Source organism: Patagioenas fasciata, chromosome 7 (genome assembly GCF_037038585.1).
Source record: "Patagioenas fasciata isolate bPatFas1 chromosome 7, bPatFas1.hap1, whole genome shotgun sequence".
NCBI lineage: Eukaryota > Metazoa > Chordata > Aves > Columbiformes > Columbidae > Patagioenas > Patagioenas fasciata.
The window spans coordinates 5,102,844-5,126,625 of NC_092526.1; the positions used below are offsets into that span (position 1 = coordinate 5,102,844).

The window sequence follows — 23,782 nt, forward strand, 5'->3', positions numbered from 1 at the left end:
GCACTGGAAAAGAGCGTCATGAATTTTAAAACCCAATTACTGAGTGTGTATATATATACACACATATATATGTATGTCCGTGTATATCACTTGGACCCAGCTTTTTCAAGACAGACAGAACCTACTTGCCTCCATCACTTTCCCCAAAATTCTTCACAAGTCACATGCACAGATTCAGATATGTCAGGATGCATTGATATATGCAATTGATATTCCACTGGTCTTTTAACTTCAATCTTACCGCATTTCAAGCATGTATTATAAAATGTTTGGATCCTTAGGAATTTTACTTTTGGTTTGGGTGTTAGCAAACAACTTTAAGAGGCTTATTGAAGTAAATACGCCAAAACACTTCCAGTCTGTCAATATCTAGTCAGAAAATTCTGCATGGCAGAAAGAGATGAAAAGAATCGAAATAGAAAGGAAATTAGTAGCATGGCAAGCTTTCAATCTATTATGTCGGAGCCAAGTTTGCTTGGTAAAATGACTTATACTCAGTAAAATTCCTCTTTTATATAATTAGCTACTAAACAAATGTAACACAAAGCAACTTTTCAGCTCTCAACCAATGCACATATATTGTACCTGCTACGATTATTGGAATACAGTGGTGAATATTTATGTCTAATTTAACTTTTTAGAGCCCTTGCCCTGTAACAGTCCAGCATACTATCCCCAAAACTAAAGTTATGTAACAAGGTAATATCAACAATGAGAAACTGCATGATAAAATCCTGCCCAAAAGTGAAAAATGCTAATTTTGTCTCATTTAGCAGCTGGATACAGAAATGCTCATTAGTTTTAAGAGGGTTAATCCTTTTAACTTTTGCATATTGATATGCCAATTATGCCTAATTGTACAAGAGGCATCAGTCAAGGTAATAGTGCATAAACACATGAAAGTTATTAAGTACATCCCAACATGTAATAAAGTAGGTGTTAATTGGTAGCTGAGTTCTGCAGGCTATTGAGGTGGATAATTCATTGAGAGATGGATCACTTGTAATTTCTCTACATAATTCCTTTTGCAGGCTCATGCTGTGATGTTTTCATGCTTGTCAAAAACAACTGCAGCCTAGTGCCTTTTGTTAAACACAGCCAATAAAATATGTTAGGCATCATTAAATATACTTAACTTTTAAACTTTTTCAAAGGTACAGTTCTCCCTGATAATACATTATAGTATTCCCAGTAAATTACTGTAAGCATCATTTCAGGTTTGTAATGGAGGAACATTGCATGTCAGATAAAAAGGAAGAAACACGTACAGTTGTGTCTGAGGCAAACATTACCGTTTAAATGGAAGGTAAATTAGTATCTTATCAGCTGCTAAGATCTAAACAGATTAGAAGGTGAAATGAGGTAAGATATGCCAGACAAATTAATGATTAAAATAATGTATTTCTAAGTAAGTTTGAATTTTGAATTTGAATTTGAGTAAAAAGGGGATAATATACAGCTGTTATTGTAGCCTTCCTCCATTTAATAACTTTGTTAGAAAGCTGAATATTTCATAGGAATCCATTACATCAACAAAACAAAAAAAAACCTAATGGTTGGCATGGTTGTGTGAAGTGACTGAGACCTGGGACTCTGTCCCTAGCTAGCAGAGTTTTCACCCTCATTTGCATTCTCTGAGAACAAAATGGATCTGGAGTCCAAAAAGTGGCTAACATCGCATAAATAATTTTGTAACATCATATGGCCTCAGCTGCAAGTTGCCACCATTATGGAAGAAAATTAACCAGGGGAGACTCATACCAATCAGTTTGTTTAGTAGCTCAGAAGGAGTACAGGGGCAGGGATGCAACTGGCAATAGAGTTCATCACTAACTATTTAATTAAAAAAAAAAAGTAATGGGTGAAAAATGACTCAACTCTTTCAACTATTAGAATAATAAGATAACTTCAGTGCCTGAGTTTTACAATTAATTCCTTCTTAGAACAAGATTTATTTTTGTTACTGACAAAGTTGTCCTTTATTTACAGAGTTGTAATTTCAGTTTATTTTCTTTTGTCTGGTTTTAGCCTTTGCCTTTTGAGGAACCGTGGCAAACATATGATACTATAAGTACTATTCTCTACAGCAGCCATACTTAAGTGCTGTGACACTTGGTAGTTGCAATGCTGAGTAGATACAATGATCCCGGCCACCAAAGCCAAATTCTGTCTTTCACTGAAGGAAAATTGTTGTTCCAGTGCTTAGGCATACTCCTAAAAATCTATATAGTGCAAGTAAATCCCTCCCTGCAAGAGATGATCATGAAATTAATATCTTAACCACGCTTAAGATAATTCTGTAGGTTTTAAAAAACAGGAAGAGTTAGAAAGTATTAGTAGAACTTTACTTACAGGCTCAGTGACTTTCACGTTCTCGGACAGAATCATAGATTTGCTTTGGCTCAGTCTATCGTGGTGACTGTTGGCATTTTTGATCCTCATTTGAACAGCCCCTGTACCGTGGTGGGAAGGATTAGGCTTTTCAGAGGCCGTATCAGGAGTTGTAGACCTTTCCATGATTACTGGGTTGACCTGAAGAATATAAAATAAGAGTATTAATCTAGGGAACCTTCATATAAAAATGTATCTGTGCCAGCTATTTGCAGTCAGGAGAAGAAGCTGAGTTATCTTGCTGGTGAAATCTTGATCATCTTTGAACACCAGGATCAGCTGTGTCAGTCTGTAGTTTTGTTATTGTCCTTATCACTCACCCATCCAAACCGCCTTGGAAGAGTTAGTTTATGTAAAAGATTACCCTTATCTCCAAAGCCATTCTCCTCTACGGCGTAATCTCCCTGCAAGTCCCTGTCACGTCCAGCTGGCAGTCACTACACTTTGTCTTTGGCCCTGCTCACACTACACATTTTTAAATCTTGCAAAGGAGAACGACAGGCTGTGAAGCCAATTAACATATCTTACCTCCACAGTCCCTTATATGCATGTTACAAGTGCATCAGAGGACCACGCTGCAACCCTGCGGGTGTCTTAGACTCAAACCCTGGTCTAATAAGATTTCTCTTAATTTTTACAATTCTACTGACAGCACAGATGAGATTTTTGTTTCTCTGTTAATTTTTAAAATTTTGAAATGAACAAATGTCTGAGCACGTCAGCTCTCAAACCCTTGGAAAGACCATGGGGAACTTGTACAGAGTGATCACCTTCTCTAGTGGTGCTGCTCTTCAACCTCCTGTCTCGGTGTTAGTGCAGTTCAACAAACTCCTTTCTAGCTACTCAAACTCCCAAAACATTTTTCATCATCAGGAGTTGCTTTATATTTCCTGTACAAAACATCAAGATAGTGATGATAGTTGCTCTATTTTCCTCCTCCCTAGTTCACCCTGGTACTACTATATGTAGATTGTGGGTGAAGTAATATGGTAAGAGTCACAAGGAAACTTGCTATTTATATTGCTATGTAACCGTATGAGAAAATGTTCAAGAAAGTGACGCTGGAATTGTTCATTTCCCAGTTATGGAGACAGGGAAGTGGAAATCCATTTAAGTGCAGTTATAATCTAAACTGTTGAAAATCAGCATTTCAAAATGGTTTTGAAAAGCCCAACGTTTTTTCTAGCAACATCTCCCCAGACTCTGAAGACACTGGAAGATGAAATTCCCAGATTTCAATAAAGTCTGTTTCTCTGAAGGCATCAGAGCAGAGGGAGACACGATACCAGTGTGAAGGTGGGAGAGGGAGGTGAGGAGCCTTAGTGCATATCTCTGGGCAGGACCACAGCCATTGTGCTGGTGGAAGGACACAGCTCTTGTAGTTTCACCCTCTCCTGGCCCTGATAAATCAATTTATTATGGGAAACTGCCTTACATGTAGAGGATAATAACAAGAAGTCATGTAGTCACAGCATGGCTGAGGTTGGAAGAGACCTCTAGAGAACATCTGGTTTAAACCCCCTGCTCAAGCAGGACCACCCAGAGGTGGTTGCCCAGGATCATGTCCAGAAGGCTTCTGAATGTTTTCAGGGGGGTTGAATATTTTCTCCCCCAAGATACCCATCACCACCCTTAGCAGCAGTTGCCGCTAAAACCCATGTCTCAGGGACACTTTGCCATCTTGGCAGTGAGGTCTGCCGCAGCTCTAAGGAGGAAATGATTTTTTCCTCCTTCTAAACTTGGAGAGTCAAACCATTTTGTATTCCATGTTGGTATCAAGTCAAAATTGCTTCTCAACAGATTTTCAGTAGGCTCCAGGCTGGAGAGCTGATCAGACTCGAGAGACGAGAGCAACACTGGCTCTGTCACCGATCCAATGTTTGGCTGGAGAACATCTCTCACATTTTCTTCTGAAATCTCCCACCTATAAAACTCTGAAATATCTCTTCCCGGGAGTTTTAATCAGGTAGTCTCTGTCTGGTGTTGTCAGTACAGGATGTGGTATTAAAAAGCTTAATGGTATGACAAAGCCATGCCCTGGATCTCAAGTAGGGATACAGTCAGTAAATGACAAGTCTCCAAAGACTTCTGGAAATTTTTATTCTAATAGCTTTAAATGTTTGTTAATTTTCCCCAAAACTGGAACTAATCCACACACATCAGAGTATTACAAGGAGACTTTCTGAGGCAAAATTACAGGAAGCACCATAAAAGAAAAAAAAAACCCCAAACCTCAACATTCGCACCATCAGATTTTATTGGTCTTAGTGCAGAGGACGGTGAGATCCTGCAGAATATGAAGGGAAAGAACAAGTTATGAAAGTTGCTCCCTTAGAATTTCCAGGTAGAAATCCTTTTCCGCACAAACTCCATTAAGATTCCTGACAGCGTTATCAGCCGTACATGCCAGTAGATGGCACCCTGAATATGAGCTCCACAAACATATCAGCCTCGCATTCACTTTTGCAATAATTTTGTAATACTTATACCCTGCCCTCTTTTTTTTCTTTGTTTTTAATTATTGTCTTCAACTTTTAAAAAACAGCAGAGGGGGAGACAGTCAGGAAACATATGAAATATTAACAGAAAAAGGATCGTATCTGATGCTTTTATGATTTGGTGCTTCCAAACTGTTATTGGCGGCATCAGGGCCAAGTTTGGGTTGGTTTTGCAGGGGAATTAATTTCCCTTACTTTGGAAGGCAGAGCTGCCAAGCCCTGTGCAACTGCTTGTGAGACGCGCCGTGTTCGTTATATAATTAGCTAATTTGCCTTTTGGCAAATAGTTAGCATCTGGATATAAATTTCAGTTTTGAAACCTCCTATGGTTGATTTGCTGGAGAAAGGCATTAAACCAAGATAGACTTTCCAGTTCCCCCTCCCCTCCTTGTTGTTTATGGGGTGCCCGGACCAAAGGTGCAGGACAAATTTAAGGCGTTCAGCTAAGAGAAGGGGGAAAGGGAAACACTCTTAAAAGTCCTCTTGGATGTACCTGTTTTGGGGCATTGTGGAACAGAAGCTGCTGGTTGGATAAGGGTGGGAAAAGTCGGGGAATGATGCGGTTACAAGAAAAATTCTTGACATGAGATTGGATGGATGATACAAGAAGGGAAAACTAATTCATAGAGTGGGGATAAATGGTTACAGTGGATATGAGAAAGGAAAATAATTCCTGGAGAGTGGGTAGGTCAGCTTACTTATGGGGGAAGAAACACCCCTGAGCTGAAGGGACAAAATAATGTTTCTATCTGGGACAGCAAAATCAATTCAGTCCTACACAGACAGCCACTTTTGGAGACACCCTCAGGAGTTCAACAGCTCTCACTGAAGGAAAAAGTGGTTCATACTTCAAATGAAATTCGCAGCCTAAGTAGGTCAACACTTGCAGCCATTTTTCCCATGACTTTGGGATGCTTGGAGAGGAGACAAACCTGCTCCAGCAAGTAGCACAGCATCCCTGTGGTGAATAGAGTTGAATTGATGCCAGAGCTCGGGCACCAGCTACAGGTGTGAGGTGGCTGCTAAATAATCAAGTGACATTTGACATGTCTGGCAGATCTAGGGTTGAGATCCTAAAACCCTGATTTCTACATAGTCGACTTTCAAACATGTGATGTGGAAGTAATGAGTATTGTGAAGGTGAGAAATTGAAAGGTTATTTCGAATGCAAATCCATAGAAAGAGGAAAGCCATCCTGTTTCTGAGAATCAGGCCCAAGTTAAAAGAGTAACAGAACAAACTGCAGAGATCAGATCTCAGGCTTCCTCACAAAGTGCTGGGGCTTGGCAAAACTATTTTTAAGAACATTTTCTGTAACCTGCCTTTTAAAAGCAGTGCTTTCACAAAACCTTGATGTTTGATAACAGCAGAAATACTCATCTCTTGTTTTCCTTCAGCAGGTAAAAATTATTTTCTGCCTTTTCTCTTCAAAGAGAAAAAGGAGATAATAAAGGAAACAAAGTAACATTTTTAACTTTCCAATAAAAACCAAAACATAATAATCACTTCTTTTTGCTATTTATCATTTCCATTAAAATATATATATATATATACTTCTTAGCTTTTTGAAAGAATTCAGAAAGTAAATTGTTCATCTCACTGCCACTCTCCTATCTTTGGTAGCTTAATTATGGTTTCTGTCTCACGATGACAGTCAGCAAGTATTCCCTCCTACAGCAGCTGATGGAGCTAGAGGATGTTTCATACTGCATTTATCAGGTTTTTAATCCATATTGGCATGTTGCTTTGTCGAGAAAGTGGTCAAATAATGAGCGGACTGAGCAGTATTACCCAAGAGCTTTATTTCATGAGTTTTGATACAGTACCAGCAAAGTTAGCATGTAGGTTTTCTACAAAGCAAAGAGTTAGTTCTTCAAGAAACAAGAGGATAGCTGTATTCCTAAATTTTGACTCGAGCTATGCTTATGTCTCCTACAGCTACATAGAGCGACAGCGTGCAAATGTTAATTCATTAGCAACTTGCACCAAGCAGTTGTAACAAGTACTTTTATCCAAAAAAAAGGAAAAACATCTATCCATTATTAATATAATTTATTGAATTTTTTATTCCGCATAATGAGATTTTAAATGTTTTATATTTATTTTCACTATTTATCAAAAAGAAAGCTTTTCATTTCCTCCAACTTCACTCTTGGTGACATATGCACCACTATCAAGTCAGAAGCATAATGAACATGAAAGTACTCAACATAGTAGTGTGAAAACACTGCAAAATCAAAGCACATCGTGTTACATTCACTAATTCCATTCTGCTAAAGAGCATACTGCACATGAAGAGGATTCACTGAAACCTAATGCAACGATATTAGAGAAGAATAAAAACCAGCACTAGGTTCACCAGTAACACTTGATCTGTGAGCCTGAAGAACCATAAAAATGGAAGAGGAAGCGAAGAGTTAACAAATGAAAAACCAAGCGAATGCCACACACATGGTGAGTCAGAACATTCTTGTCAAGGAGAAAACATATTGCTGTGTCTGTGAAAAAAAAAAGTGTTTAAAATCAACCCACCTACATAAATATTTCTGCTGTTGGGTTTTGCTCTTAGCCTTTGCTGCACTGTTTGTTATCTCTGCTGAAGCACAGCTCAGGGGCAGTAGGTGCTTAAACATACAACTGATGGAAATAAAGAGGGACAGAGGAAAAAACTATAGGTAAAGAGAGGGGATAACAAGTAAACTGCCACATGGCTTTTTTCAATTATTCTTATCTGCACTGTGCTCTGCCTGTATTTTCTTTAACCATCCCCATGGTGCTGCTCTCACAGCTGACACGTCACACATCTGCACCCAGGGCATGGACACCAACAGCAAAGGCTGCTGAGGGATACGGTGACCTGGGCTGGTGCCCAGAAGAGTCCTGAAGCCAGATTATCTGAGTACTAGAAAAACAGAGAAATTTATTGTAATGCGAATACAAAGCAGCTGTAACATTCCTATGCCTTTTCCTTTTCAGGAAGATGTCATCCAGCCTGGAATAATTTATACTTAGGAAGAAGCATTAATTTCAACCATCAGTCATATTTCTAGTCAAAGCAGGAGATCAGATATGACACTACATCACCACTGCCTGGATCTTTACTCCAGTTTTATCCTTTTCTATCATATAGACAATAAAAGAGAATTTTGTGCCAAGTTCAGCCTGCTGTAAAATGTTAAATGTCCTAAACTCAACAGCAGGTTTTCCCTGATCAACCAAAGTTGCAATCTCACCAGTAAATATCACTGACTTAGTTGATACATCCTAAGTCCTACAAAAACCTTAATTATCACACCCCCTTTTAATTTTTTTACCTGTTGCAGCCATATTAGACTTTCGATGGTGTCTCTCAGAACAGACAATGCACTAATCAAGTATCATGGACATCATCTTACCTCACCAGTCTAATTGCTGGCTTTGTAGTCACTCTTTTCTAGCCCAGTATTTGAACTGTCTGCAAATAAAAGAAGAAATTGCCCACAGAGTTCTTCAGGCAACTGTAATTTACATGTACAGTTACCCATGCCTCTCCTGTAGTCAAAGAGAAGACCAAATAGTCTTTTCTGTTTTCTTTGCAGAATTATCTCACTGCCCAGTATTTCTCTGTTACCACAGACGGAATACACCGCTCAGCATATTATTCATAATTTTATTTATGCTCTGAGATATATAACCAAGTCTTTGTGAAAGATGCACTTAAAGGTGAATTTCTTGACACCACTCGGCCTGAATCATAGCAGATTTCCAAGGCAGCAGTGCAATACAAGAAGTAAAGCATTTTCAAGCATTGTTATTAAACAGCTCTTAGGCTACAGAATGTTTTATCCTTGAGATTTTAACTTGATCCTTGATATGATGACCATTTCAACCTTTTTGGCTTATTCTATGATGACACGGTTATATTTTACAAAAATTCTTGGTTAATAACTTGCGTAATTCTCATGATTGAAGTCTCACAGCTTAATGTCCCATAGGAACAAAGTGTGTTATAATTTAAAATAATCTCTTCCCAGTTTGTGCAGTACAGGACACGTGGTACAGACAGGTCCTAAAGGTCTGATCCTGATCTCGGGTTCACAGTGAACACGCTGAAGTTAATGGAGTTACAAGCACGCTAAAGTACACCCAGGGAAGTAAGCCAAAGCATTTCCTGCATGATGGAGTCAGGTATGGAAATATACTTTATAACAGGCTGCAAGAGGGAAGGACACACGGACTTGCATCATTGTACGGCAGTAACCGTGCTGTTTAAGTTGAAGTCTACGAACATAGTCTAAGGTTATTTTGACGACTGAGCTCCTAAGAATTAAATTGTTAAAATTCAGTACTTTATTTCTTATTCCCAATAGTCACCATATGTATTAGGAATGTGATTCTCCACTTACGGTACACCACAGACTCACATGGGTGCTGAGTCTACACTACACAATATCTTACTGACTACTACAGTTTGATATTTGGGTGATTTCCTGCCCATCTACCGCACTGCTAAAAATATGCTTCATAGCTTTATTGTTATGAAGATTGACTGTAGAGTGTTCTCTTCTATTTTTTCCAACTAGTAATAGCACTTAACACAATTAAAAATTAAAAAAATAAAAGAATAGAAGGATGATAGGGTCCCACTTCCTAGAAGACGGCAGAAAAACATCTTAACAAAACATACAGTTTCAGTGGAAATAGTATTAACCTTTACAAACTGTTGCTCGATTTGTCTCAAGGATTGGATAAAGAGAGACATGAAGACAGAAGATTTGAAGAGCTGTGCAATGGTTATCCATGAACTAAGGTTCTCCTTTGTATCATTCTGAAATTTTGTAGAAGAACAGCCCCATGGTCTGTTCCCTGCAACACAAAGACCTTCAAAAATAGCAGGATCAGATGGCAAAGAAAAACAGGGATCTGGAAAAGCTACTGGTAGCTTCCATAGCTTTCCTATAGAGCAGAGATATGCTATCTCTGGAAACGCTTTCCTATCTGGATAGAAATGGCGTGAAAATTAGAAAGATAGGAGAATGGGAGGCAGTTACTATTCCAAAGGTGGACATATTCAATGATGGATTCTTCACATCCGTATTTAATGACCACAGATCCAACTATAATCCTGTAATCCTCAATGATCTGCTATCTACAGGACTTCGCTGCACAAGCAAAATCTTGCTAGGAAATACCTCTAGGATATTTCTGGAAATAAAAACACATTCATCCAGGTAAAAGAGCTTCTTCCAATCAACAAGTGACTGCATATGATCATGTCTCTTCTTGCACCACTTAAGTTTCTCGGATATATTACAAATGAAGGTCTCAGCAGAGGTAACAGTTGTTTCACAAGTGTGTCTGTCCCAATATATCATATGGAATAGCATAATGGAATCTATTTTCACCTCCTATGCCAATTTAATATCTCAGTTGCAAGTAGACCCTGAAGCTAAAAGTATCCTTTATGTACCGTTTGGCCTGCATGTATTCTAGGAACAGTTGTCCATAGTAGAAATTCAGTTGAATATGTAAAAGAACATGTCTGGGAAAATTGCTACTTCTAGGTCTTCCTGCTGGCAGCGCATTCCATTTCTTTCTGGAGTGCATCTGATCTGCGACACCTGCTTCCATTTTTCATGTGTGCAAGCTAGACTACAATCTTTCCAATGATGAATATTAGTCATATATATATCTCCACAGTATTAAAAAAAGCCAGAAACAACAAACTGTGAATATCGTCCAATATGTAACACTTCTAATGCATCCTACAGCACCGAATAGCAAAATGAGCATGGTTTAGTCATTCGACCAGAGACAGCAAGTAGTTCCCAGCATCAAAAAAGTTCATAACAATTTGATTGATTTAACACCAAATAAAACCCAAGAAGTGCTATAGGGGCCGAGAGGAGTATTGTTTCGTTATTCCTGACCTACCCTCACCTACTCAGGTGAAGAAAAGATAATTTCCTTCCACCTCGTTCCTTTCTGCTATACATTTACATACTGTAAGTAAGTACAGATCAGATTCATGTCTTTCCAGCCACCACAGGTAAGACTGACCACCTGTAAATTCATTTTACACCTGCATATGATACCTGTCGCATATTAGCTTTTTAGTTTAAAGCTGTCTAATTCTGCATAAAAAGAATCCAATGTTTTCTCTAGGAAGATCAAATAAGAATCACAAATTTTCTCTGGTGCTTGAAAGAAATCTGTTCCTATAGCCTAAATGTTCAGAAAAGTGTTGTTACTTTTAATGTTGCCAGATCTGAAGTGATGAGATACTATGGGAAAGGTTATTCTTGCAGTATTTACAGATACAAGCAGAAGTGACAGAAGCTTCAAAGTAAGACTGCTTGAAATACTTCCAGCTCAGTTCTGCAGAACTTCTCACAGAGATTCAGATATTCATCCAAAATTTACATGCTTACCTGAACTAGACATGTGGTGATGGTAATTTTGGAACAGCCCAAACTCTCTGGAGAAGTGGAAGAGTTAGTACCACAAGACAAGCTGATGTATTAGAAAAATATTTTTAAATGCCTGAAAGCTTGGTGCAAATAGACAAAGAAGCAAACTCCCTGTAAGTTCCGAATTTAACAGCTTTGCCAACAGAAATTTTGGTTTCAATCTGACAGCAGCTGTATAAACAATCACAAGGCATGGGTAGGATGTTAGAGCACATTAGTGACCCGCAGCACATTCATGTATATGCGGGTGCTCCACTGACTGATCCATGATGAAGGAAACACCTCATGTTCATCAACGAGTAAGACAATACACTAGTTTTATTGCACTCTATCTCTAAATCAGTTATGCACTACTTGAAGCTGTTTTAAGTCATGCCTTGGTTTGTCTCCTGGTCCTTAGTTTCTGTAACAACAGCATCCCCTTCACTATAAAAAAATGCCTTCTAGAGCTCTCTTAAGCTTTTGGAGAAGCAGTGGCAGTTGTTTTAACTTCAGAAGAGTATCTTACATTCCCTCAACTTAGTACTTTAAACGCACGTTTGTCATGTCTTAATCCATTTTGCGGTTCCATGTATGCATCATCCAACAGAAGACACGTCTGTCAGAATGAGATGCTGAGATTATTGAATAGGAAAGGCTTTAAAACTTCTCAGACTTTGAAAACAAATCAAAAGATAAAGTAAGCCTATAATAAAACTATTTCTTTCTGACACTGCTTACCTCAGTAGTGTCTACAAGAGGTTTGTCCCTTATTTGGACAGCAAGACGCCCTCCCTCCCAGTTCCCTAGGATAATGTTTGATTCCCTGTGCTGTGCATATGAAACAGTCCCTCCCACCCTCTCTCAATCTTCCTTCATACAAATCTGCAGCAGTTTCTGTGCTGTGATCCTGCAGCTGCTCCCTTACTTCTCACTGCTCCCACTTCCCATCTGAATGGGGGGAAAAAAAAATCCAGACGCTTTTAATCTGTTCCTACACGCCATCCCCACTTTTCTTTGCAGAGCTCCCAGAGCTGCTCTTGTAAGTGACGCTGCTGTGAAATGCAGCAGAACCGGCACCTATAGTTTTAGGAGAAAACTTTTAAGTTACAGCAGGAACTAGACAGGGAAATTCTTTGCGGCTTGCATCGAGCAAGCCCCTGTTCTGCATTTTGTGGGGCCCCTGGCTTGCTTTCTTCACCAGCCACCTCTGTTGTGGCCCAGAGCGGAGTGTAAGCCGGTAGGAGAACCTGCCCCACCGCGTTGCTCCTCAGCACCGTGCAGCAAAGCAGGGAGAAGACAAAGACGTTTGTTTTATGTGATTGTATCTGATAGCACAGTTGGCAGCTAAGATGTCTGCTTTCAGCAAAAAGGAAATACCAAAGGTGGTGTGGTGTCAAAATTGTAATTTCTCTGATTATGCAAGAAGTTTGAGCATAGGCTCTGTTAATTATATCTAAAATTATTACCACAAATGCAGATTGTTTTCTGAAGCACTAATGAAAACTTTTTTCACTAGGCTGCTTGAGGATAACTCCAGAAACCTTGTACACATGCTTTCTGCAGGTCGGGAGACCAGAGCCCACCTGTACCACCTGTCCCACCACAGACGTGCTGCATTTCGTAGGAGCAAAGTCAGCAGCAACAACAGGGGTGCCATGGTACTGGATCCACCTGCGAACACCAGCAGTCAGAGTGAGAAGAATGGCAGCCATTCATCTGCCCCCAACATTGTTAAGAGCAAAAATACTCAACAAACATTACATCTGCTGTTGGCTGTGGGTTTTTGAGGTAGCGAGGTAACAGGTATTATGATGGACTCCTCAAATCCCTTAGTGGGTGCAATTTCTGCACTCAGCTCAAGTGAGACCTTGCAGTCCTATGTACTTGAGTTGAAATGTCCTTCCAGTGTATCAACATTATTTCCTAACGTCTGTATCTTGGTGCATGATGTAAGTCTGGTAAGAAATCTCTGCATTTATTTTTTTTCATTCTTTTATGCAATTTTTGCTCCACATTTTAATAGATTTCCCCTCTTCACACTCCAGGAAAGATTTTACAAAAAGATTTAAATGTTAGCTGAAAATTAAAACTAGAAAAGTTTTCTAGTTAAAATATCTGTGCAGTAATTCTGAACATCTCAGGTCAATATAACTACATAATAATCCAAAACCAGTGCTAGACTGTCCCAAGGAAATTCAAAATGGTTTGAAGAGACCAGTTTCTCTAAACCTCTGCTAAGCCTGGAGATACTCCTTGGCTTTACCAGGACCTAGGCATTAATGAATGAAGAGGAAATGAGATGTTTTTACTGGAGTTGTTTCTGCTTCCTTTGCCACTCCAAGAAGAGCAGATGGATTAGTGCCACCACCTAGTCCAAAAATCATCACGTGAATTTGTTTACTCATTGTTACTGGTTGCTATACTTTGTTTTTTTGTGGGTTTTTCTGGCTAATAAAGTAACCAAGCATGCAATGTACTGCTGATAATAGAAACATTATCTTTCCAGATCAAGGCTCAGCACTACTCACCCCAAAGTACAAAAAGCAGCAGAGCAACTCGGCCAGTTGGAAAGTCTGATGTAGTGACTTCCTAGTGGAAAATATTTATTAATTTGAGTACAAAACCATTTACTAGAAATGTATGTTGTCTGAGAAAGCCCAGGAAGGCTTCTCTTGGCACTTGCTGTGGATGTTCATGGTATTACCAGGCAGCATCACCACGTGGGCTGGGGATATCCCAACCAGTGGTACACGCTGCAAGCACTGGGTCCACTCCCCCACCGCAGCCTGCTCAGTTTCTCCAAATCCACCATCCCAAGGGCACATCTGGGCACAGCTGCAGCAGAAAACACCAGAAATGCTGAGAGCATCCTGACAACCAGCAGGTTGGTGATGAACCTACCAGCCATGGAGGTGACTCTCTTGGAGAGAGAACTCCAGAGCTTCAGTTGTCTTCACAAAAATTCTTTGTCATTTCCCTCCTTACCCACAAAGGAAGAGAGTTTAGTAACATCCTGAGCAGCAGACAAACAAGTCCAGGTGCTAAGCACAGTGCCTTGCCTAGGAGGAGCTTCGGTATCTGATTCAGCACCAAACACAGTAGTGGCTTTGCTCAGGGTGCGGCAGGAAAAGAAATAAGAAATAAAGAGCGAGTACATACTCAAAGCACATCCCTTCAGCTCTAAGCCACATTCTCTTCTGTTTTTCCTTCCTCCCTTTCTCCTCCCCGCCTCTTAATATTTGTTGCAGTTGTACTGAAAACTGATGGATGTCTTGGAGGAATCAGAAGTCCCTTGAAGTTCATTTGCTTGAGAACTGCACCTGTTTAGTATATCAGGCACAGGCTTTGGAAGGAGTATTCATGAAAAGCCACAGTACAAACCCACAATACCCAGCTTAACTACAAGTGAATGATTTAACACCTGTCAATCTCAAATGGCAGGAAGTGTTTTATTGTCGCTTAAATGACCTTTAACCACTAAACATGGTGATATCAAACTTGTTTAATTTATTGAAGAAATGTTTCAATAGGTATCTGTGCGCTGAGTTAGTATTTTACCATGTGACTTCCACATACCCCCAGAAGTTTAGAAGCTAATTTGGAGAATACTGATATCTGTTAAATAATCCTTCGATATCTTTCCTACTTAATTACCAAAACAGGTATTTCTCATGCTAAGTAAAGTGACAAAAATATAGAGAAATGAAAAGAAAAAAGCCAAAATTTTCAAGCATGAATTAATTTTATGCTCTTAGTTTCTGGCAAACAGGACTCACTTTTACACATGCCAGACCTCAACACTTCGAGGTGACTTCAGCATGAGCCAATAATGCACCAGAAATCTGTTCCAGAATGATCTGGTTGTGTTCACAGACTGAACTCTAGCACGAGTAGATTTTCCCCATGGTCAATTTGAAACACCTATCCCCAGAATATAATTGTCTGCTTTTCTCATTCAGACAACCTTCTTAAAAATAAAAATCCCAAACAATTTCTTTTACTCTTATTGCAGTCGACCGAGAAGTTTCCACCCCAAAGTTCTTCAAGTTCTAATAAAGATGATAGGAGTCCACAAACTCTGCAATAAGAGGTCTCACTCTTATGATGAAAATAGATCTGGATTGAGGAAGTCCATGTGCAAATGAGGAGCTAGCAGTGTTTGTTTTGTAGTCAGTCTCCACAACAACCTTTTTATAGTATTTCGCAAGGCAAGGAAGGCTGATAGAGGTATGCAAAGTGCATGAAGGCACAGTCTTGACATCCATCACAGCAAAAGAACAACCACCTCTGTCCTTCAGATGTCAGTAAGAGAGCTGTCAGTGAAATCAATGGTTGAAAGATAACAACCTTACGAGAAGGTTTCAAAAGTAGATAACACCAATGTCTCCTGACCTACACCAAGCTCACAGGTACCCAAATGCACACCCAAATGTGGTGTTGTGAGCAAGCTGAAGGCAGCAGGGCCTTCAGCCTCATCTGAAACTAAGAGGACATTACAGCAATTATTTTGATGCTGCCAAAAGCTGTTGGAAGCCACCACAGGATGGAAGAAGGGACAGTTTTGTGCAGGTTGTGTAACCAGGTAAAGAAATCTGCTGTTTTGCTCTTGAATTATCAAGATACACAGTCAAAAGCTGGGCCAAAATTTTATGCCATTTGTTTTCTTCAGGACTAATTCTATCAACAAATGAAACCAGGAAAACTATCAAAGCATCTTCATATAGACGGTAAACAGCATCTTCGTAGCACTAAGAAATAGGTTTGATGCATCCATGTGGAAGTCTTACTTAGGAGAAAAGTGGAGTATAGACACTCTCGGTAGAGCTCATATGATGCTTTGTTTTGTCAGTTTTTTGCTTTAACAGCTCATTAAATTGCTAGCAGCTCACACTGATCGAGTTGACTCAGCAGAGGCATCTCAAACAAAATAAAAAGGTTAAGTAAAATAGGCAACTAATAGAATTACACATTGTGAGCCCCCAAAAATTCAGAAGATGCTGCTTACGATGCACCAAGCCCCATGTGACTCAGTAGAAACAGGCCATGATACCACAGTTCCCATTGCTAAAAGTCTGTGGGGCTGCTTAGCAGAGAACCAAGCAGCACAGCAAAAGCCATCCCCACCACAGCACTAGGGACCACGACGGCTGCCCCGTCCCACTTGTGTGGGATGCTACTTTTTAGACCCTGGTCTGAAACTCATCACGGCAAAGAAGTGATAACTTCCGGGGCCAGAAGTACAGAAATCCAAACCAGAGCCATTTACAGATGTTTCAGTTAAGCCAGTGGTGTGCCACTCAATCGGGAGAAGAATCAAAATGTGTCTCTGTCACCATTTTAGTTTGTGGTTCCTGCCTCGCTCCATGTGGGGAGGAACGTGCCCGAGATCGTGGTCTGATACAGATCTCTCCTTTGCTGCCCTGGTCATCGCAGCCCTAGTGTGGCCCCCACCAAGGGGGTCGCACACACATGCTAGGTCAGAAGAAGATGGAGTATCTCTTCCAAGCTAGGGCATCTCTTGTATCAAAGCAAAAGGCAGTTTCTACAACAAATGCTGCCAAAAAGGCAAAGTTTTTTTTTTGTAATTCAATAAAAATGTACAGCAGGAGCTTTAAAATACAGAGAGTGCTTCAGCTGTTCGCTCTATTTGGAAAAGAAAATGAACAAATGTACGTTACAGATGTAATTGGATTGAGAGGTAAAGTGAACAAGACATGCTGCTTTTAAATGAATTTCCTTTGGACACAAAGAAGTTAGTTGTAGGGAAGGGAGAAAATAAAGAAAAATAACTCTGAGAATTCAAACTACTTTACCAAATCTCACAGCTCTGTGGAAAATGCATTTCAAATGACTTAAGACATTGCAGCAGTAACATAAAAACCACTACAAACACAGCCCAGGAAGAGAACATGTTCTTTTTATACAATTTCCCTGTCTGTGCTGATTTGTGTATGCAGGCGGGACAGCTTTATTTTCTCTAAAAAGTACTGAAAATTTGAAATGTAATCTTACAACGCTACACTAAAATCTGTCTGCAATTAGTATGCACAACTTAAAATGAGGTTCAAGCCACATGTGATAACTTTCAACTCTGACCCATATTTCCAAAAGAAAAACAAGTTGCTCCTGATAAGGCTTTCAGTTACAAACATGAGTACGTGTCACAAAGTTTGCAGCAAACTACACGTTACCAGGAAAACAAATCTTCACCAAAACAAACCAGTCTTGCTAATTCTGGCCCATAGATTATGGCCCACAAACAAAGCATTATATTGCATTATTTGGACATCTACCTGAATTAGTATTCCCCTGTAAGGCTCTGAAGGCCAGAAAGAAGTGTTTGGCCACTGACGGCAATGCAAAGTGATTTTTTCTGATAGCTTCAAGTGAAATAGGGACCCAGCGGACACAACCTTCTTCTGGCCAACTCCAAAGCAGAGGAGGAATAAGTCTGGATTGAAACTGCCTCATGCAGAAAACGTGCTACCATGGCATCTCGCTTGAGCAGCTCCACGAGGAGCAGCACAGTGCCCACAAACAAACCAAGGATAGCTATTGTACAATGTTCTTTATGCCACTCTGTGTCTTATTCCTATTAGCAACACTGATGAATAATAGAGTGGTATCAAGCTTTTTGATACCGAGCAGGGCAAAAGATCCCTCTATCGATTTCTTCAGTCATTAGTGATATAGAGTATCAACTAGGTAAGTACTCTTACCACTCACTAAGTCTTACACTATCCACTGCTACTAATCATCTCAACACCAGCAAGGAAGCCAGTTAATCAAGCAATGCTGAATTGCACCCAACAAAAGCAAATACTGAGAAATGTGATCTGATCTCATTTCCCAGGCAGTGCCACCAGCCTTCTTTTGGGGACAACTAGTTAGTACCGACAGAGATATGAGAAGTGATTAGTGGTTTGGGTCAGATACAGTTGCCTCTTGCATAGGATGCAACAGTTTTGCCAGATTCTGAATAGGAATTTTTCTATTAAAACATCATTTCACATCTGTACCATCTACGTTGCTACTCACTGCTTTCAAATTCAAACACCAACAGAAAAAAATATTGAGTAACTAACGCAATTCCTATTGAATGCATACCAAGTACATACAGTTATAATTATTTTTAAAATCATAGCAACAGGTTTCCTAAACTGCATTAAGATGAATTTAAGACTCCTTACCTACAGCCTCACAGATGTCGTTGTCTCATCTCAAACTGCCATCAACCAGCAACAGTGTTAACTATTTCAAAAAACGGAAAACATCTAGGTCACATGTCTACAGACAGCATTCGGGTTGATCTCCTGCAGCTCGTAAAGACAGAAAGAAAGCAGGAAAAAAAAGTAAAATAAAACCACTTCCTGCAACAGCAGAAGCCAACCATTTTACCAGTTAGAGACTTACACCCAGGTCTAATGCAAAACTCTTCCGCATTGGATAAAAAGCCAAATTTTAAGGTACGAAAGCAGTTTTGGTGTTAAAATTGCAACAAACAAGGAGGGTTAGTTTTTGCAGAAGGTAAACATGAGGTTTAAAAGGAAATGCTGAAAGGAATTACGATTCTAAGCCTCAAGACAACTTCCCTTTTCTTACCTACAATCAAACCCTCTGAGTACTGAAATAAATAGTTTGCAACAAATATGCTTTGCTATTTTGAAATGTAGCTGTAGTAAACATGAGACTTTAGATTTATAAAAGAGCAAATTCTAGCCAGGGAGTTTGCTACTAAAGAAAAACGAAAATCACTTGTGCCATTGCCTGGTAAAGGTTGCCCTGATAAACGCTTCTGTTTCTTTGATTTTCTGTTTCAACACTTCTCCACGAAGCAGCCCTTGGAGAAGCCTGGGCACACACAGCTGCTGCCCCACTTCCCTTCCCACAGCATCTCGCACCGTACAGTCCCTCTCAGGAAGGGGAACCCAGCGAACCAGCAGGTCCAGACACAACTCTGCACCTTCAGGCTCTAGAAAAGCCCCTTCCTTGCATATGCCTTCACCAGCATCTTCCCCCATGGTCTATTTTTCCAGCAAGAAATTATATTATCTTTCTGGTATTTCTAGATTGACTTACGAGGGCTCATCTCTGCAGTGCAGCAGGGGTTCCCTTGCAGGGCAGGATGGTTGTGCAAGGACCGCTACAGCACTGGTCAGGCTGCAGAGCCCTCTGTTGATGCTTTGGCAGAATTGGGGGAATTTCTTTGTCGTTGTTATCTTCCATAATAAAACAAAGAACTGCCTTCAAAGAGCAACCTTAATTTCACGACCTGAGAAAATCAAGACCATCCTGAAGTTTAAGGATTTGTTCTAACAGAGGAGTAGTACAAACCCTATTGACGAGGTTGCCACTGGAGCTCCTCAGGAAAATGTGCTACAACTGTGCAGATGTCCAGCAAGCAATTCATTGAGTGTCCTATAGAAGGATCAAGCAGAACATTCCAGTCTTTGAGACTTATCTTCCAGTTGGATTTGGGTAGAATATTATGTTGCCAGTTTGGTGTCACTGGGAAAAGAGTGAGAAGGTGCTGGGCCTCATCAGCAGCACAGGCTTCGGGGTGCAGCCCACAGGTACTTACTTCTAGTTTTACCTTTCCCATCATCTCCTCATCCTTTTCATGCAGGTCTCATCCAGCAAGCTTCGTCACCCACTCTGTCAGTCACCATTTTTTCCTCTGATCTTCATGGATCTTTTTGTCTCCATCTCCTTCTCTCCTCATGGAAAACCGGGACCGTGTCCATCTTACATGGAAACCAAAAGAGACAGAGATGAAATGTACAGGTTAATGGGGCAAGTGCAAATTAGCCTCAGCTGCACATCTTCTATCAGCACACTGGTAAATCTCCTATGCTAAGATGGCTTTTCTTAAATTGAAAGGAAGAAGCTTGAAGAGCTAAATGCTTTCAAAGGCTGAATGAAGTATTTTGGATACAAAGACAATCAATGGCATTAAGAGAAAAGGTAGAGATAGTTAAGAAATGAGGGCTGAGGCTAGAGTAGAGCTTAGGAAGACCTAGACAGGGATCATAACAAATTTTACAAGGCTGCAAAGAAAAATACTGATTTGTAGGCAGATCCTTTCCTATTGCAGAAAAACAAAAACCAAAAAGCAACAAACAAACAAAAAAAAAAAAAGAAGAGGAAAAAATTCCTGTAGAGAACAGCTTTAGTACATCATGCATTGAGCTTCAAGGATTCAAGAATACCAGAAAGAAAAAGGAGGAACATAGGAATGTAGCACTGCTGAAGGAATGGCAAAGCCGTTAGGCTACAGACTGACCCTGACATTATTATTATTAATTTTGTAAGAACTTCTACAACCTTCATTTCATGGCCAAAGATCCAATTATGCTAAAGGCCGTACAAAGCCAGAACCAGGACTGTCCTTGTTCCCAAAAGCTTACAACATTGCCAAGAGGTATCACAGATGTACAGGCAGGAGACTGAATTGAGCAGTGTGACAGCTTGTCTTTACTGTTCTAAACTAAAATATCATTTCTTTGTAGGCACTGCATTTTAGGGATTTTATTTTATTTTAAAGGTGGACTTTTGGAACAAAAACTTGGATGCTGTGTATGAATAATGATGAGGTGTTTCTGCCAGGTGTGAGGAAGTGAGAAAGCAATACCAAGTTTTCCTGTAAACTAACAACTGCTAGCACTTGAAGAACCTGCAGCAGCACTAGTTGCTAGCTCTTTTTAAAACGGTATGTATTTCAATGAAATTTCTCATATGGAATACATTTTAGAGAACCACTAATTGAAAAATCTATTGTAGCCATGTAAATCTCAGGGTTTTCTTCAAACAAAATCATCAAAAGCATTATTACAATTCGGAAATATTTATAAGCAGTGTGGACAACAGAACTTCATCACTACAATATGAAAAAAACATTCATAAACTTGTAAAATGCTGCAGCAGAATTTCTCTATGTTACCCTGTCCAAAGCTGAGTTACCAGGGACACAACATTTTTGATGAAAATGTCTTTCACTGTACACCTAACATTTTAAGTCAAGTTGCGTATTCGGTCTGATTTCCCTTGCATTTGACAGTATGTCAGTAGTGACAAAATTCTATAAAAGGATGGCAGCTTTGCATACTGTTTAAACTTATGCAGCACAAGCTTCCTGTGTGATCTCTGGAAGGCTGAAAATACTTCAGATGTGAAAAAAAATATAGCAAAATCTAAAATCTCGCTCAATCTAAGTAAAACTAAACAGGAAACAGAAACTGCATAGACATTACCTGGAGCAGATTGCTGTTCAATAGGTTGGTCTTTGCGTGTTTGCTGTGCAAATTAAAGGTGGAACATCACCGCCAAAGCTCAGATTTCTTGTCCCTATTTCAGTGATTCATGGCGTCATTGCTTATGAGACATGTCATCGAGCTGGTGAGCATCCAGTTTCCCACATCTCATAACTGAGAGCACAGAACATTAAGGTTAAACCAGAAGTTTTAAAAATCACTATTGAGTGAGGATGCTGAATGCCAATTACCAACTCAGTTCTAATAAGTTCAAAAAGCATCATAAATTTCATCAGGTGCTTGAAGGGTGATTCCAAGACTTGTTCTGAACCAGCAGTCTCCTGATGGGGAAGAAAACTTGGCTTTTTTTTTCTTTATGCTTAATTCTCTGTTGAGGTGACTGAGAGGCAGCCCATAGTCCAGCTTGTACAGCAGAAATCCAGTGATAAATCTAGTCCAGCAGGTAAATCAAGCCATAATAGACAATACAAGCCTGGAGAGCATGCAGGCACAAGAACAACTTGTGCATGCAATGGCTGGTTCCAGAAGAAAATCATTTTCTACTCATGAAACTGGAAGAAGTTCCAAAGCTTTGCAATTGACCAGGAAAAACCCTAGGAAACTATTAGACCACATGGCAATGAAGAAAAAATGTATTATTTCCCACATTCTTCACCAGAGAAATGCTATCTTTAACAGCTGTAGTAAGTTTTAAAATATTTAAATTAAAAAGAACAAATAATTACATCTGTATGGACAATAATTCATATTCTTTCTCATAGAAATTGTTTACTCAGGAAGATTATGTCCATTCAGTAGCCATTATTTTTTTTGCTATAAGAACTTTGAATGTTTAATCCCAGTAAAAACATTTCTAGGAACACATTCTTACTTATCTAGAGGGCCACGCACATGGCCAGGCAATAGCTCCAATAATTTATACTCAAGTTAATAGCAGTCTCCTCTACTACCTGATTGGGCAATAAATGCCTATTATGTAGGACCTTGTATGTAAACATCAATGTAAATATGCAGTAACGGTTAAACTCACACAACCCTCTCAACCATAACATGCATTAGAAAGATTCTGGTATCATCTTCCAAAACCTTTTACTCTGAGCTGGTTTTTCCCCTAAACAATCCATTTTACTTACCCCAGTCTTAAAAGTGCAAATGATATTTTTAAAAAATTGTCACAGGTGGTAGAAAATAGATCTTGAAAGATTCTCCAGGAGTGTAACATTGGTTATATGGAAGGAACATATGCGCTGTGACTTCAGGTCTAAAACCCACACCACTCAAATTTTAGGAGACAAATGATCTTGCTTTAAAACATCTCTTAATAGCTAATCTGCTAAGGTTTTGAAAACAGATATACATTACAAAGCAGCAGAGAAATTTAGGACAGAAACCTCTGGACAGCTACTTCCTAATGAAGATCATTTTATATTACAATGAGGTTTTGATTTAGAAATATTAATAACTATGAAAATAACATATTTCTTCATTTTTACACAATTTTTCAAGCCCGCCTAATGTAATTTTTCACTGTTTAAAAAAAAAGAAATAAGTAACACTGAGGTTAATGAAAACTATTAGGTAAGAAAGTTCTACGTAAAACCAAGCTGGTCCTTTCCTCTCTCTTACCCAGGTGTTTTACAGATTTTTATGCTTATTTTAAAGACCAGCCATGCCTATGGCTATATTTAATAACACAGCAAAGCAACTCCAGCCCATTGTATGTCTATACTGTACTGAAAAAGACAAAAACCCAGCATATGTTGATGCATTATGTAAAGACTTGTCTTGACAGGATTTAGTTACATGCAAGCTTTAAATGCAGTGTAAATGCATTTTCTGGAGCGTTAGGCCTCTGAGCGCTTAAAGTGCTACAATACCAGACTGCCAAAAAGGTGGTTTTACACCACAGAATAACGGACCTTAAGAAGACAAATGACTCATGTATTTTGGGTGACAGTATCTTAATCTATGCACCCGTGACTGAGTCATTGTCACAAAGTGGTGCTGGCAAAATGCTCCGCAAAGCCATTCTCTTCTTGGTGTTCACCACTGGCTCCAGGTGTGACCAAAACTCTCCACACCAAGAGCTTGTTGACTGGAGATGTTCCAAAAAACTGTCAATGTCTCGACAGTGAAGGAAATATGAAGTGGCCGTCCTTGATATAAAACTGATACTCTACTCCAGCCAATG

At 39.5% G+C, this 23,782-nt stretch overlaps 1 protein-coding gene across 2 annotated transcripts in view; it reads right to left on the minus strand.

The window, feature by feature from the left end:
• ARHGAP15 (Rho GTPase activating protein 15) overlaps positions 1-18,639 on the minus strand; it is a 324,812-nt gene extending 306,173 nt beyond the window's left edge. The window contains exons 1-2 of one of the 2 annotated variants that reach the window (XM_065840373.2): positions 18,511-18,639; positions 2,353-2,532 (exon numbers count right to left, since the gene is read on the minus strand). In XM_065840373.2, the coding sequence (XP_065696445.1) occupies positions 2,353-2,517 (165 nt within the window). In that variant the 5' untranslated portion in view covers positions 2,518-2,532; positions 18,511-18,639. The remainder of the gene's footprint in view (positions 1-2,352; positions 2,533-18,510) is intronic. The other variant, XM_071810688.1, reaches the window with a different exon arrangement.
• Between the last annotated feature and the right edge of the window lie 5,143 nt (positions 18,640-23,782).